This window comes from Juglans regia, chromosome 9 (assembly GCF_001411555.2).
Source record: "Juglans regia cultivar Chandler chromosome 9, Walnut 2.0, whole genome shotgun sequence".
Lineage (NCBI taxonomy): Eukaryota > Viridiplantae > Streptophyta > Magnoliopsida > Fagales > Juglandaceae > Juglans > Juglans regia.
The window spans coordinates 10818114-10833340 of record NC_049909.1 but is presented as its reverse complement, the minus strand read 5'-3'; the positions used below and the strand labels follow the sequence as shown (position 1 = coordinate 10833340).

General features: G+C 41.1%; 1 protein-coding gene across 1 annotated transcript; it reads left to right on the top strand.

The window, feature by feature from the left end:
* The first annotated feature begins 6904 nt into the window (after nt 1-6904).
* LOC109000253 (5-formyltetrahydrofolate cyclo-ligase, mitochondrial-like) lies at nt 6905-14939 on the top strand. The gene is made up of 7 exons (XM_035693909.1): nt 6905-7199; nt 7280-7420; nt 13493-13657; nt 13855-13896; nt 13984-14029; nt 14414-14484; nt 14614-14939. The coding sequence occupies exons 1-7, from the start codon at nt 6935-6937 to the stop codon at nt 14667-14669; spliced, it is 786 nt and encodes a 261-aa protein (XP_035549802.1). The 5' UTR covers nt 6905-6934; the 3' UTR covers nt 14670-14939.
* Nucleotides 14940-15227: the final 288 nt, after the last annotated feature.

Genomic DNA, 15227 nt, shown 5'->3' with positions numbered 1-15227 from the left:
GTATCGGTAGTGAGGCAAACTACCAAACCCGCCAATTGGCCCCTCAAAACATCTTTATCTTTTCAGTACATCTTTTTAATATCCTTTGCCACAGTGTGGCGAGAAGGAAGCATAAATCTAGGTTCCAATTCTTGGAACCCTCTCCCATCCACAAATTGAAAAGGTAGCTCGTCTATGACAAGCATACGAGCTAACTTCCTTCTACACTCATCAACATTATACTTTGTAAACCCCTTCAATGTTGAACCCCCACTACTCCCATCCGCCATTTTTTTCAATCTAATTTCTAGTCTTGATTGACCCTTCTCCACTAAGGATCTTAATATTGGACTCTTCTTGCATTGTTCCTCTAAATGGACCTTTAACTGGGATATACCATGTTTCCTATAGTGACATCCATATATTTTTCCACAATAATTACATTTAGCTTGTGGGTTATTGGGGTCACCACCCTCTAGTTTGGTAAAATGAGACCAAACTACGGAAACAGATTTCTTACTTTGTGTGGGCTTAGGGGCGGGGCAAGGTGTATTCCCACTCCCAGGGGTTGGAGTAGGGTTAGGTTCTGGGTCAGGGGTACTGGTAGGGGTGGGAGAGCTATCAGTGAACTCTCTTTGAGAAGACATTCCTGATTCCACAACACAACAAAAAATAAAAAAATCAATCAACATACGACATAATTCCAAACATGCACTTATCAATCACGTACGACACAATTCCAAACATAAACCCCTAAATTGAGTTAGGGGTTTCAATTGAAACCCCAAATTGATTTGGGGTTTCGGATTGAAACCCCCTCAATTGAGTTAGGGGTTTCAATTGAAACCCCTAAATTGAGTTAGGGGTTTCAATTGAAACCCCAAACTGATTTGGGGTTTCGGATTGAAACCCCCTCAATTTTAGGGGTTCAATCTGAAACCCCTCAACTTGAGGGGGTTTCAATTCAAACCCCTAAATTGAGTTAGGGGTTTCAATTTTGAAACCCCAAACTGATTTGGGGTTTCGGATTGAAACCCCCTCAATTTTAGGGGTTCAATCCGAAACCCCTCAACTTGAGGGGGTTTCAATTCAAACCCCTAAATTGAGTTAGGGGTTTCAATTGAAACCCCTAAATTGAGTTAGGGGTTTCAATTGAAACCCAAAATTGAAAATTAAGGGGTTTCAATTGAAACCCCTAACTCAATTTAGGGTTTCGGTTTGAACCCCTAAATCAATTTAGGGGTTCAATCCGAAACCCTAAATTGAGGGGGTTTCAATTGAAACCCCTAAATTGAGTTAGGGGTTTCAATTGAAACCCCAAAATTGAAAATTAAGGGGTTTCAATTGAAACCCCTAACTCAATTTAGGGTTTCGGATTGAACCCCTAAATCAATTTAGGGGTTCAATCCGAAACCCTAAAATTTAGGGGTTTCGATTGAAACCCCTAAATTTCAAGCACAAATTTCGGATTGGAACCCTAAATCCAATCTACAAGCAAAAACAAACAAACAAGTACAAAGAAACAGACGAATCAAACACAAGCACAAAATTCTCCACAGCACACAAATTCACAAATTTCTCATCCTCCATCTCCGATTCAACCCAACCTTCCTCCAATCTCCAATCCAAAACAAAAAAAAAAAAGAATGGGTTTCGGATTTCTTACCTTTGAGTGGCGGCGAAATCCCAGTGAGAGACGGAGACGGAGAAGTGGCAGCGGTGGTGCTGCTCGTGCGAGACGGAGATTCGACTGAGAGAGAGAGGCTTGTGGATGCGAGTGCGAGACTGAGTCAAAGAGAGTGAGTGTGAGAGATCGGCGAGAGACTCAGAGACAGAGAGTGAGAAAGGAGAGTGAGAGAGGAGAGTTCGAGAAGGAGAGAGTGAAATGCAGAAATGGGAAGCAGACGCGGGGAAGGGGGAGGGGGGGGGGAACCTTAACTAATAGTGAAACGGCGCCGTTTCACTAAAACGGCACCGTTTTGTCTATAACAAAACGGCGCCGTTTCACTCTACTTTTTGTTTTTTTTTTTATATATATATAATTTTAATTATATTATATATATATATATATATAACTCAAGCGGGGCGGGGCTTCGCCCCATCCGCCCCCCGCCTCCGCATCATCCATGGGGTGCGGGCGGGCCCCCCCGCACCCCGCTTAAGCGGGGCGGGGCGAACGGGGTGGGTCAGTGGGGAACGGGGCCCCGCTGCCCACCCCTAGAACACGGTGATGATTGGGAGCTTCAAGCTCTGCCACGCAAAAGAGTGGAGCGATCAAGTTGAGGGAGAGCGAAGAGTCCTCACTTCGGCTTGAGGAAGAGTGAAGGAGAAAATGGGTCGGGGCGAAAACTAGACCTTCCAATTTGGAGGTGGGAGAGAGAGAGAGAGAGAGACGGGGTGAGGAAAGAGGGAAGAAGTAGAGATCTTGGGTGAGGGGGGAAACGAGATCTATATGATTCATTTCCTACAAGTAATTCTACTTTACATTTGCTGAAATCTGTACATGTTGAACGTTGATTGGACGGTGTAAACCTACTATAATAACCAAGACCAGCTCCTAGGCGCTCTCAAATAACAATGAATGACCAGATGCTGCGGGAAAAGGGCGTGTTTTTTCTTTCGAGCATAAAAAGGCCGTGTTTTGTGAAGTTGGGAGAAAAAGCAAAATTGCTACGCATGCCATAAATTTGGCATCACGTGAATGTGTAGTAATGAAATCTTTGAAAATGCTCTAACATATTTTCATCTGCACGCTTGGATACGAGAGGCATCTTTCCATACAAAAAGAGTTGAGATAACTCTCAAACCAAACCGAGCATATTGTTTTTTTTATATGAACGCACTACATGTGAGAGTTTTTTTTTTTTTTCCACGGAGAAAATAGATTTAATTAAAATAAGAAGTTTGATTTTTGAAACAGTTCAAATTTGGATCGTTTTTTTTTTTTAATGGAAACAGACTCGTTTCATTAATAAAACGAAGTTACAAATGTGACTTATACATGGAAAATCCAGACTATAAGCCAAACTACGCATCAGATCTGTGGCTTCCCCACACACAAATTTTTTTGTGGCGGATATTGTCTTAACTTCTAGGAACTCTCTCTAAACAGAGAAAGCGCTCTGTAAAAACAAAACTTCACGATCCCCTCTGTCCTCACAAGGAGGAAGAGTACGGGACACTGCTATGGATATTAAATCCAAAGGCCTATTTCTATTATAATACTAGCTAAAATAACAACAAATAAACTACAAATAAAACCACATAACCAAACTACAACTCCACAAGCACTGGCGTGAACCCGGACGTCACGTGTAACGCCCCAAACCCGGGTGGCTTGGAGAATTACTACTTGTCACTCATAATCATGTCTCCCAACACATTCGAAGAATAATCTCCAAAAACTTCATAAATGAAATCAATCTCAAATCTTCTCAATAATCTCATTACAAACTCCACACAATCTTTAATGCAATAAAAATAAATCAAAGGGGTCCATAACCTCCCAGTAGTCATAACAACCCAACCAATAATTTCATAAATCTTACTGAAACCCAAGATATTACTAAAACTCAAAGAGATTAAAACTCAGAACATCAGAAGTCCTTCTTCTAGCAACATCTCCTCAGCTTAAACACAAACAGCAATCTAATCCAGGTCCTCATTTAGACTTTCCACATCATCTGAAAAATATTATAATGATAGGGGGTGAGTTATCAACAACTCAGTAAGCAGAAATCATATGTTAGCGTGCAAACATGAGCATTTACAAAGTAGAACATGCCGAACAAAATATTTTCCAGAGTTAACATGCAGAACAGAACCTATTTTCAAAAGTAACAGAGCGATGATTTTAAGACAAGTAAAACCCTTAGTGCTTTGGCATAACATAAACTGAGTATCATCATCAGATCAAAACAGAGCATCAAACAGAGCAGAGACCATGTTTCACCCCCGTGGTAGGGTTGTGCTAACCCCGGTGGCCAAACCAGGCAGAGACAGAGGTGAAATCTTTCCTTTATTCTTCTCGGAGCCCCGAGTGTGCACACAGGAAAGACCACAATAAAACCACTTTGTTTCCAAAGTGGGTGCACTCAGAGACAGAGAAGTTGGTACCAACCCAAACAGAGCAGAGCATAACAGAGCAGAGCAGAGCAAAGCAGAGACAGAATCAGATACGAAAACCAGTACACCATGCCAAAGGTTTTCAGATATTATATCAAAAAATTACAGAGTACCAAAACAGAATCAGAACAGTTTACACACGCTGAACACAAAAGCCAGAACAAATAAATGCACAACTTTTCATATTCTCAATATCGCTCTTTTTCAAATTTCAGAAACCACATGACAGAATTTAGCTCATGTCTACATAATGCATGTCAGAATATATTTTTCCTTTTTCACACAGATTTCATGAATAATGTAGATAAGTGACCGAGGTTGATCTTTGTTTTCATAAGTTCCCAACACAACACAAATTATGCAAATTTTCATAAAATCAACCTCAGTCTTATTAGCTTGTATAAAACCCAGCATATGAACCCCGCTTACCTGACTCCTGCAGCGCATTATCTATGACTTGAATACAGTCTCTATCCATCTCGTCACCTATTCATAAAAAATAATATAAACTAAATATTAAAATCCAACAACACAAAATTGATCTTAGACAACTCAAGACCCAAACTCTAGATCATAATTCAGCAAGTTTAATCAAACTCCAACAGCCAAATAACAATCCGGACAGCCCTCACTTCGACCCAAAATATTCTATACATATCTCAGTATTGTCCAATACAAGCATCAAGACCAATGCCAATTCAAATTCCAATAACTAACACTTATTCCAACGGTTCGCAATCCCAAACAATTACTAACAATTTAACCAACACTAAACAAAGCACACTTCTTCCCATTCACAACTCCATAACAGAAAATATAAACTAATACCTCCAAAAATTAAACTGCACTCGACAAAGAAAATTAATTCCTCTCTAAATATTCTCTCAACCATCAATCCAATCGACCCCCCCTTACTCCTCGGACTCAGTCCGGCATAACCAACAACTTCACAGTAAATATGAATTAGCGCAGAAATACATTTAAATCTCAAAAGTTCTTTGGGAAAAATACTTACAATGCTATAATATAATTTTTGAAAGATCACGGAGGTGCTAGAAGCGGCAACGCAGCAACAAAACAGTGCCAAATGCACTATGGCCGTGGGTCTCAAAAACCCACTTTTGAACGGGTGTAAACGAAGACCCGAGATTGATAGGGTAGGGCTTAGGGATGTCGGTGAGACTAGTGGTGGTGGTGGTTGGCCGTGGGTGGCGGCGCAAAAGGCGGTTGAAGTGCAAAAACACCCAAAACGGAAATGTTGATGGTGGGGCTTCACCGGTGACAGATCGGAGGTGGGGTTGGGTCCATTGGGTTGCTAGAAGGTCGAGGATGATGTGGTGAGAAGATGGTGGCCGGAGGTGGCGCGACGGCGGCGCAGCGGCGCAAGGAATGCCGCGGCTTCGTGTGGTGCGTGGAGGCTAACGGCGGCGCGGCTGGGGCTGGAAATCGGAGGGGGAGGTCGCCGGTGGGTGGGGGTGCTGGGAAACCGGGCGGTGTCGACCACCGCCTGCGCACGGCAGCGGGTCGAGGGCAAACGGCGGACGCACGGGAGAGAGAAAGAGAGAGAGGCGCGGGAGGGAGAAGAAAAAAAAAAGAAAAAGAAAGAAGAAAAAAAAAAGGAAAAGAAGAAAAGAAAAAGAAAAGGAAAAGAAAAAATAGAGAGAAAAGAAATGAGGTCCAATCCTCATAACTTGGGTCACGAAAATGATCCAACGGAAACGATTTTAAAACAGCTAGTGAAATAAAATATTTCAAACACAGTGATTAACATGAAAATAATTAATTTAGAGAAAGCACTTCAAAAATAATTTTTGTAAACTAAAAAAAAAATCATAAAAATAACACAACTAAAAATCTAACAATTTTAAAACAAGAGAATAAATTTTAAATTAATAACAAAAAAATCTTTCAATTAAAAATACACAAAAAAATACGGGGTGTTACATCACGCCTACCGCAAGCATCGGCAAATCGAATCTCGACGACACGAGCACCCAGCTTCATGCACGAATACACAGCCTCCATTGCGTAGGCAACACCTACGCATGAGCACTGGTCGTACGACCACCGGCCATAACATCGTTCGCCTCTCTCGAACAGCTCTTGCTCCGGATTGTGTTTGATCCAAAACTCAACACCACACTTGGGTAAAAAACAAATAAACTGATCGACAAAAAAAGAAGAACAAAACTGGACAACAAAAAGAGTAAACAGTGCACATAACATCGGCAGTGGCGCGTGCATCTCACTGGTCACTTTGGGAGGAAAGTCAGCAGTCAATCTTGGAAGTCCCGGAATCGAGAAGTCCAGAGAAGCCGAGCGTGTCGTCGGAAAAAAGCTCCCCGGTGGCGTGTGATGGACACGCCCAGACACGGTCCAGAAACTTACTCCCGCGCGTGCGGGCTACGCTCCACTCCGATGGACGCTGGATTCGGTGGTCTTGAAGATCGGCGGCTGGGCATCGTCCCGGAGTGGTGCGTGTTGACAAGTGATGGACGGAAAGACCCGAAACAACACTCCTCCTTTATTCGGCCTGAAAAACACAAAAACTAACAAAAAAACAATACAAACAGAAAGAAAGGTGATCGGAAGGAGAAGAGATGAGGGGGGAGGAGCCGAAGCACCCACCCCCTTTCGCTATCTCTAGAGTCTGGAGGTGTTTGGATCAAATGTTTGGACAGAGCGAGCATTTCTGTTGGCCATAGTCGAATTTGGATTGTTGTAAGACATGATTTGCAATATCCTGAAAATTGTATAAGGTGGTCAATAAAATCTTGTATTGTTTAAGAAGAGAATTTTAAAGAGGGTAAAGCAGTATGAGAGCCGACCCATGAGGCTAATCCGACAAGTGAAGCAACGCGTATTGGCAGCGCTGATGAACCAACCCTGCACCAGACCAGCACCAGCACCAGCACTAAAGACGCTTCTCTCTCGCCCACCCTCGTACGCGTCTCCATCCACCGTTACCTTCTCGACGATGAACAAGAACACAGAACAAGAACATCTGGACTCCGAGTTCAAGCAAAAACGAGCGCTCCGATCCAGGGTCCGCAAGGCCCTCAAGGCTATGGAGCTCGACCTCAGATCCCAAGAAGGTACTTACAACTGTTATTACCCTTCTTTTCTTACATTGTTTCTGGCACATGGGTCTTACTGTTTTGTTTGTTTTGTTCAGACAATGCCATTCAGAGTATTATTTTGGAATCTCCATGGTTTCAATCTAGTAGGAGATTGTGTGCCTATATAAGCTGCAGTGCTTTGCGGGAAGTTGACACATCAAAATTGTTGTCGGAAACCCTGTCAAATCCAACTGGAGGTGTGTGATCTATCCTACTTATTATTTTTTGGGAATGCGACATTCTTCGTGATTACTAAAATTAGGGCGTTTAGACTTTATTGTGGGTAAGAAAAGGAGTAATTCTCAATCCCTCTAGTTTAGCTGGTGAAATGTTATGGACGGAAGACGTGCTGGAGTGGAAGAATGACAGTTTGGTTATGCGCATTGTGGCAAGGTGCAAACGAAGGAAGGCTGGCCTGAGATGCATAAGAACTGAAATAGAAGGTCGTTAAGAGCAGTTAGTTGATCCTGAGCAATTACACACGGCGTCGTATGATGTATAATTCGTTTCAGTCTTAAATAGAACGTTGCCGTTTCATGTCTTTCTTCTTATTAATTGTAAACACAGTCGTTTCATTTACAAGAATTGTAATAAGTGTTGTCTAAACACTGTCGTTTTGTTCAAACAAATACTATAAATAGAAGAAACAGAGGGAAAACAAGGGAACAATTTCATACAATTGCAGACTTCTTCCTTCTTCTTTCATCTTCATTCTTCTTCTCTTCTCTTCGTACATTCTGGAGAGTGACTTCTCGAACAAGTCAAGCGTGGGTCCATTACAGTTGGTATCAGCCATGGCAGAAGGGACGCGTTCGTATGCTCAAATAGTAGATTCAATGAATCATTTACGTCAACAACAAGAACGTCAGCAAAAGCAGATCGAAGATGCGATTTGTTTATTGTTGCAGCAGCAAGAAGCGGCAAGATTGGAAAGAGAAATACAGGACAAGAAAATTCAAGAGGTTTTACAACAGATCTCTAAGATTTCTTGTCACAATTCTGAAGATCCTGGTAATTTACGTCAAGATAATCACGATCAACAATTCAGGCACAGACATGAAGATATGGAGAATGACACAGGGGACGTGAACCAAAGAGAGATTGTAAACAGAGGCTTTGCCAGGGGTATTAAATTGGATTTTCCTAGATTTCGTGGTGGTAATCCATCACCATGGATCTATCGTGCGAACCAGTACTTCCTGTATCACCAGGTTCCTCCTGGTCAACGTATTTTCATTGCTTCTTTCCACATGGATGATGAAGCCTTGATCTGGTTCCAGGATGCTAGTGAGGCTGGAACGTTTCTGTCTTGGGAGGACTTCATCAAGGCTGTTCAGATCCGTTTTGGATCTACTCCATATGATGATCCTATGGAGTCACTTACTCGACTCAAACAGGTTAGTACAGTTAATGATTACAAATCTGAGTTTGAGATTCTTTCCAATCGTATTAGAGGCTTGTCTGAGAAAAACAAGTTGAGCTGTTTTTTGAGTGGCCTGCGAGATGAGATCAGATTACCTGTTAGGATGTTGAATCCTTTATCCTTGAATGATGCTTTTGGTTTAGCTAAAATTCAAGAACAGTATGTGGTGAGTATAAGGAAACCTTGGAGAAATTCACTTACTGATTCGAGTAAGTTTAGTCCAGAGTCGAATTTGTTAAAATCTGGACAGACTCCTTCACTGTTAGGAGCTCCACGAGTTTCTCCTTTACCTAGGCTTCCTTACCATAAGGTATCTGAGTCTCAAATGTTGGAAAGGCGTAAAAAAGGCCTTTGCTATTTCTGTGATGATAAATGGCAACCAGGTCATAAATGTGCAAGACCAAAGTTATTTCTACTAGAAGGTATGGAATTTGGTGACTCTAGTGGTGAAGAAAGAGTTGAGGCTAATGATGAGCTGGTTGTTGAACCTGTGGAAGTGGAGGCTGAGATGGCTTCCATCTCATTACAGTCTATGGTAGGTGGAGGAGGACCTAAAACCATGAGACTTATGGCTTGTATTGGCAAGAAGAAGTTGATAGTTTTAATTGACACTGGTAGCACACATAATTTTGTGGACACTGTGGCTGTTGCTCGATGTAAATTACATGTACAACTTGGCCAGGCTATTAGTGTTAAAGTGGCTAATGGTCAGCTCATTGAGAGCACGGGTAAATGTGTGGCTGTGCCTTTGACAGTTCAGAGCATACCTTTCACAGTTGATTTCTTCACACTGCCCTTGGGAGGATGTGATGCAGTTCTTGGAATTCAGTGGTTATCTACCTTGAGCCCTATTCTCTGGGACTTTGTCAATATGAGCATGCAGTTTCAATTTAATGGCCAGGAAATTTCCTTAAAAGGTTTGACAGTGCCTCAGTCAAATCTTATCGATGATGAGGAATCCTTTGAGACTTTTGGTTGTGGAAGCAAAGGCATCTTCCTGCAGATAGTGCCTTGCAGTTCCATTGAACTTCCATCATTGCAGAATCTACACGTGCAGCAACTTCTGCAGAAATATAAGGAAGTCTTTAATGAACCTACTGGATTGCCACCCAATAGGTCTCATGACCACAAGATCAATTTGAAACAAGACATTTCTGCTATCAGTGTTAGACCATATCGATATCCTTTTTACCAAAAGGCAGAAATTGAAAAAATTGTTAAGGAGCTCTTGAACTCTGGGGTTATTAGACCAAGTCAGTCACCCTTCTCATCTCCTGTGTTGCTAGTCAGGAAGTCTGATGGCACATGGAGAATGTGTATTGACTATAGGGCCTTAAATGAAGCCACCATTAAGGACAAGTATCCCATTCCTGTTGTGGATGAGCTCTTGGATGAACTTTCTGGTTCAACAATTTTTTCTAAATTGGATCTTAGAGCTGGTTATCATCAGATACGTATGAAGGATGAGGATATTTCTAAAACTGCCTTCAGAACTCATGAAGGGCATTATGAATTTCTTGTCATGCCCTTTGGTCTCACCAATGCCCCCTCAATATTTCAGGGCCTTATGAATGAAGTTTTCAAGCCATTCCTTCGACAGTTTGTCATTGTTTTCTTTGATGACATACTGGTTTACAGTAGTGACATGTCTTCTCACTTGGATCATCTCTCTACTGTTTTGCAAACCTTACAGCACCATCAACTTTATGCTAAGCAGTCGAAATGTAAGTTTGCATGTCAGGAGATTGAATATTTGGGCCATCTGATTTCCAAGGAAGGAGTGAGGGCAGATCCAAAAAAATTGGAGTCTATGGTCACTTGGCCAATACCAAAAAATCTAAAGGCATTGAGGGGTTTCTTAGGCTTGACAGGCTACTACAGAAAATTCATTAAGGGTTATGGTCAGATTGCTGCCCCTTTGACTTCTTTGCTGAAGAAAGATGCATTTGTGTGGACAGATTCTGCTACAAACTCTTTTAATGCATTGAAGGTTGCTGTCACTAGCCCTCCTGTTCTTGCCTTGCCTGACTTCACCAAGGCATTTGTTATTGAGTGTGATGCTTGTGCAACTGGCATAGGAGCAGTTCTGATGCAAGACCAAAGGCCCTTAGCTTTTTTCAGTCAAGCCTTGAAAGGGAAAAACTTAACCCTTTCCACTTATGAGAAAGAACTTCTAGCCTTAGTGCTAGCTGTTAAGAAGTGGAGGCCATATCTCTTAGGAAGTGCTTTTGTGATTAAAACTGATCACCATAGCCTTAAATATTTGCTTGAGCAGAAGATTGGCACTGTTGCTCAGCAAAAATGGCTTTCTAAGCTTCTTGGTTATGAATTTTCCATTGAGTATAAGCAAGGGGTGGAGAACAAGGTAGCTGATGCCTTGTCTCGAAAGGATCAGGTGGATGAGTTTGGAGAGTTGGCAGCATTGTCATTTCCCACACCAACATGGATCTCAGAGTTGAAAGCAGCTTATACCACAGATCAGAACAAACAGCAGTTAGTCACTGCTCTGCAACTTGACCCTACTTCCCATCCTACATTCAAACTGAGGCATGGTCTTTTGTTTAAAAAAGACAGAATATATGTGCCAGATTCCTTCCCTTTGAAACAACAGATTTTGAACTACTTGCACTCTAGTCCTGCTGCTGGCCATTCTGGCTTCCACAAATGTTTGCATCGAGCAAGATTAGAGTTTTATTGGCCTGGTCTCAAACATGATGTTAAGCAGTTCATTCGGGACTGTGACACATGTCAAAGGAACAAGATCCAGAATGTTCTTCCAGCAGGGTTTTTACAACCCTTACCTATTCCTAACCAAATATGGACTGACCTATCAATGGATTTTGTTGAAGGTTTGCCCATCTCGAAAGGCTATTCTGTCATTATGGTGGTAGTGGACAGATTATCAAAATATGCTCATTTCATGCCTTTAAAGCATCCCTTTACAGCTACTCAAGTTGCCTCACTGTTCTTCAATAATGTTTTTAAGTTACATGGTTTGCCTAAAACCATTGTTTCTGATCGTGGCTCAACATTTACTAGTTCTTTTTGGAGTGAACTTTTCAAGTTGCAAGGAGTTAATTTGTCTTATTCATCAGCTTATCACCCTCAAACTGATGGCCAGACCGAAGCTGTCAACAAGTGTCTTGAACATTTTTTGAGGTCTTTCTCTGGTGACAAACCAAAGCTATGGGTGGATTGGCTCTCCTTGGCTGAATGGTGGTACAACTCCAGCTTTCATACTTCCACAAAGCTGACTCCATTTGAAGCTGTGTATGGGGTCCCTCCAACAAAACTGCAGGCTTATATTCCTGGTTTGACTTCTAATCAGGCAGTGGACCAGCTCTTACAAACTCGAGAACAGCTTCTCTTTACCCTCAAATTCAATTTGTCCTTGGCTCAAGATAGAATGAAGTTTTATTATGACAAACACAGAACTGACAGGGAATTTTCTGTGGGGGATTGGGTTTATCTTAAACTCCAACCCCATAGACAGCAATCTGTGGCTCTTAGAAGAAACCTTAAACTTTCACCTCGATATTTTGGCCCATTTCAGATCACTCATCGAATTGGCAAAGTGGCATATCGCTTATGTTTACCTTCAGACTCACTCATACATCCCGTTTTTCATGTTTCTGTTTTGAAGAAAAAGATTGGGGACCAATTTACACCTATCTCTACCTTACCTCCTGTGGACTTACAAGGAGAGTTAAGGCCTCAGCCTGAGAAGATTTTGGAGAGGAGAAGTGTCAAGAAAGATAATAGAGCAGTGGTGGAGGTCTTGATTCAATGGGAAGGTGCTGGAGTGGAAGATTACACATGGGAACCTTACTGGCAGCTTCGTCAGCAGTTTCCCCACCTTGTGGGCAAGGTGCTTTAAAGGGGGAGGGTGTGTTATGGACGAAAGACGTGCTGGAGTGGAAGAATGACAGTTTGGTTATGCGCATTGTGGCAAGGTGCAAACGAAGGAAGGCTGGCCTGAGATGCATAAGAACTGAAATAGAAGGTCGTTAAGAGCAGTTAGTTGATCCTGAGCAATTACACACGGCGTCGTATGATGTATAATTCGTTTCAGTCTTAAATAGAACGTTGCTGTTTCATGTCTTTCTTCTTATTAATTGTAAACACAGTCGTTTCATTTACAAGAATTGTAATAAGTGTTGTCTAAACACTGTCGTTTTGTTCAAACAAATACTATAAATAGAAGAAACGGAGGGAAAACAGGGGAACAATTTCATACAATTGCAGACTTCTTCCTTCTTCTTTCATCTTCATTCTTCTTCTCTTCTCTTCGTACATTCTGGAGAGTGACTTCTCGAACAAGTCAAGCGTGGGTCCATTACATGAAATTATCTTGGGCAGCTTCACCCAAGATAGAGAGGGTTTATGGATACCATTGTTGTGTAGACAAGCCATTAAATCAAATAAAAATGAATGATTCTCCTTTAAGGCTATGTTAATGTATGGACGTAGATTTACCTGAAGTGGTTGTGATTTGAATTACTTGGCACGAATGACTGCTTGGCTCTTCAGAGATTCTGTACGAAAAGGACAAGATGCTCCTAATTTTTAGATACACCTATGTTGTAATTGCTTGAGCAAAACGTGTAGATATGATTACCAGGGCGAAATTTCCTATGAAAGTCTTGTTCTTTAAACCAGTCGATTTTATATTTTCATGTCCTAACCACCACCACTTTCTCCGGGCTGCAAACCTTAGGTTTATAACTTTCACTTTTAGAATGAAACAAGATGTTGTGTGACTTTATTACTTTCATGAATCCTTGCTTACCACGTATTTTTTTTATCACGTGTTGGGAAGTACTTAACTTTTTATATTTAACTCATGATGGCCACACACAGAGAGGAAAAATACTTTATGTTCCACGCGTGGAGGACAAGAATTGTCGCATGCGCATGCTGAGAATCTCATGTATTGATGATCTTGTTCCAAATTCAATGGACATCTTAGAACCAGTTCCAGTGGATAGTGATGGAAACGAACGTGAAGATGGTAACTATTTTAAATGTTATAACCTATTTCTCTTGCTCTCACGAAACAACTTCCGCACTCAATTCACCTGAACCTAGCCAAGCCTTGTACATTTTACTCCCGTTCAAATATTTTTTGTAGGCCTAAGTTTGCATTTTATAGATGCATTTAAATATATGTAGATGGGCTGACACTTACAAGGATTTCTTTTGGTGCAGTTATGCTAGCAAATGAGCCAGTTGATTTGTTCCTCTTGCCTGGTAGAACTTTCTGTTTTCTGATTTGATTATAAAATGCTCAGCAGTTTCACAAACCAAAATGTAGATAATAGCATTTTCTAAATTCAGGACTATCATTTGACAGATCTGGAAGGCGCCTGGGTCGTGGTGGAGGGTATAGTTATGAATCCTGGCCTATCATTTAAACTTCTATTAGCCTATGAAATTGTGGGTGCTATGGGTAGGCGATATCATGTGCTCATTTAGATATAAAATCTCTATTTTAAGCTCCAAAAGTATCGGTATTCATTCAGACTCCAGATGCATTTATTTGTTGGTATGGTGTAGCCTCCGAAATAATTGGTGAACCAACTTCTGGAACTGCTATTGTATAGGAAATCTCTCTCTCTCTCTCTCTCTCTCTCTCTCATGCATTTTAAAGGAATTTAACTTCTTTTATTCCTAGATGAAATAGACCTTTTATTCTTATACGCCAATTACAATTTACATGTTAAAGTCATGCATAACTAATGTTGCTTTGTTTGATGAAAATCAATAGTTATTATGATACCTTCCTGAAGAAATACCAAGAGCTTGCAAAGGCAAGGGATTGGAAGCAACCCCTCCTTGGTATGTATGAATTCTTTTTTATTTTTGGATAAGTAGTTGGTGAATACTCGTTTTAAACAATTGCCCAAGGTCCTGTAGTCTGGTTATAAGGGTATGCTAGTCACTTGAAATGACTGTCTGTTTCTGCAGTTGTGCTGTCATTTTCTATGCCAATTCAGTTAAGTATGTACAGGATGAAGCTTTGACATGCACTTGGAAGTTGGAAACCAAACCAGTTGATTGCTTTCTTCGATAATGGGATCTTCATCCTTCAAGAAATTGGAGTTTGGGTATGTCATAAGCTGTCCAAGAAATGTCTATCCGGAAATTTAATAATTTGTCATGCATCCAGATATTTGAGTTTTGCTATGTGCCACCGCCCATGTGGAACCGATGTGTAACCGAGTGATGTGGTAATTTGCCACGTTGGCATCTGGCAGAAAGTATAATAATAATAAAAAAAAAAAGAAATGAAAACCGAGAAAATGAGAAGTCCTTTAACTGATCCGCAACAAGAAGAAAAATTGCATGCCCAAAGAAACGAATTCAACTACAAATTGGCGAAAGATGAAAGAACTAATTGGCGAAAGCAAAGCAATCGGTCGCTAATTTTAAAGAACTAACCTAAGGCTTCGTCTGATTTCTTTTCCTAGGAAATGTCATCAAATTTAATAAATTGACGATTTCAATTTTAGACTTTCAAAAAGTCTATTCAAATGAGCTTGGCACTGCCATTTTGACTTGGGTGAGATGGGTTTTTAATT

Coding starts and splice junctions, on each gene's coding strand:
- LOC109000253 (XM_035693909.1), top strand. CDS start 6,935: ATGAGGCTAATCCGACAAGTGAAGCAACGCGTATTGGCAGCGCTGATG. Junction 13,658..13,854: donor TGGAAACGAACGTGAAGATG/GTAACTATTTTA, acceptor CTTTTGGTGCAG/TTATGCTAGCAAATGAGCCA. Junction 14,030..14,413: donor CGCCTGGGTCGTGGTGGAGG/GTATAGTTATGA, acceptor GAAAATCAATAG/TTATTATGATACCTTCCTGA.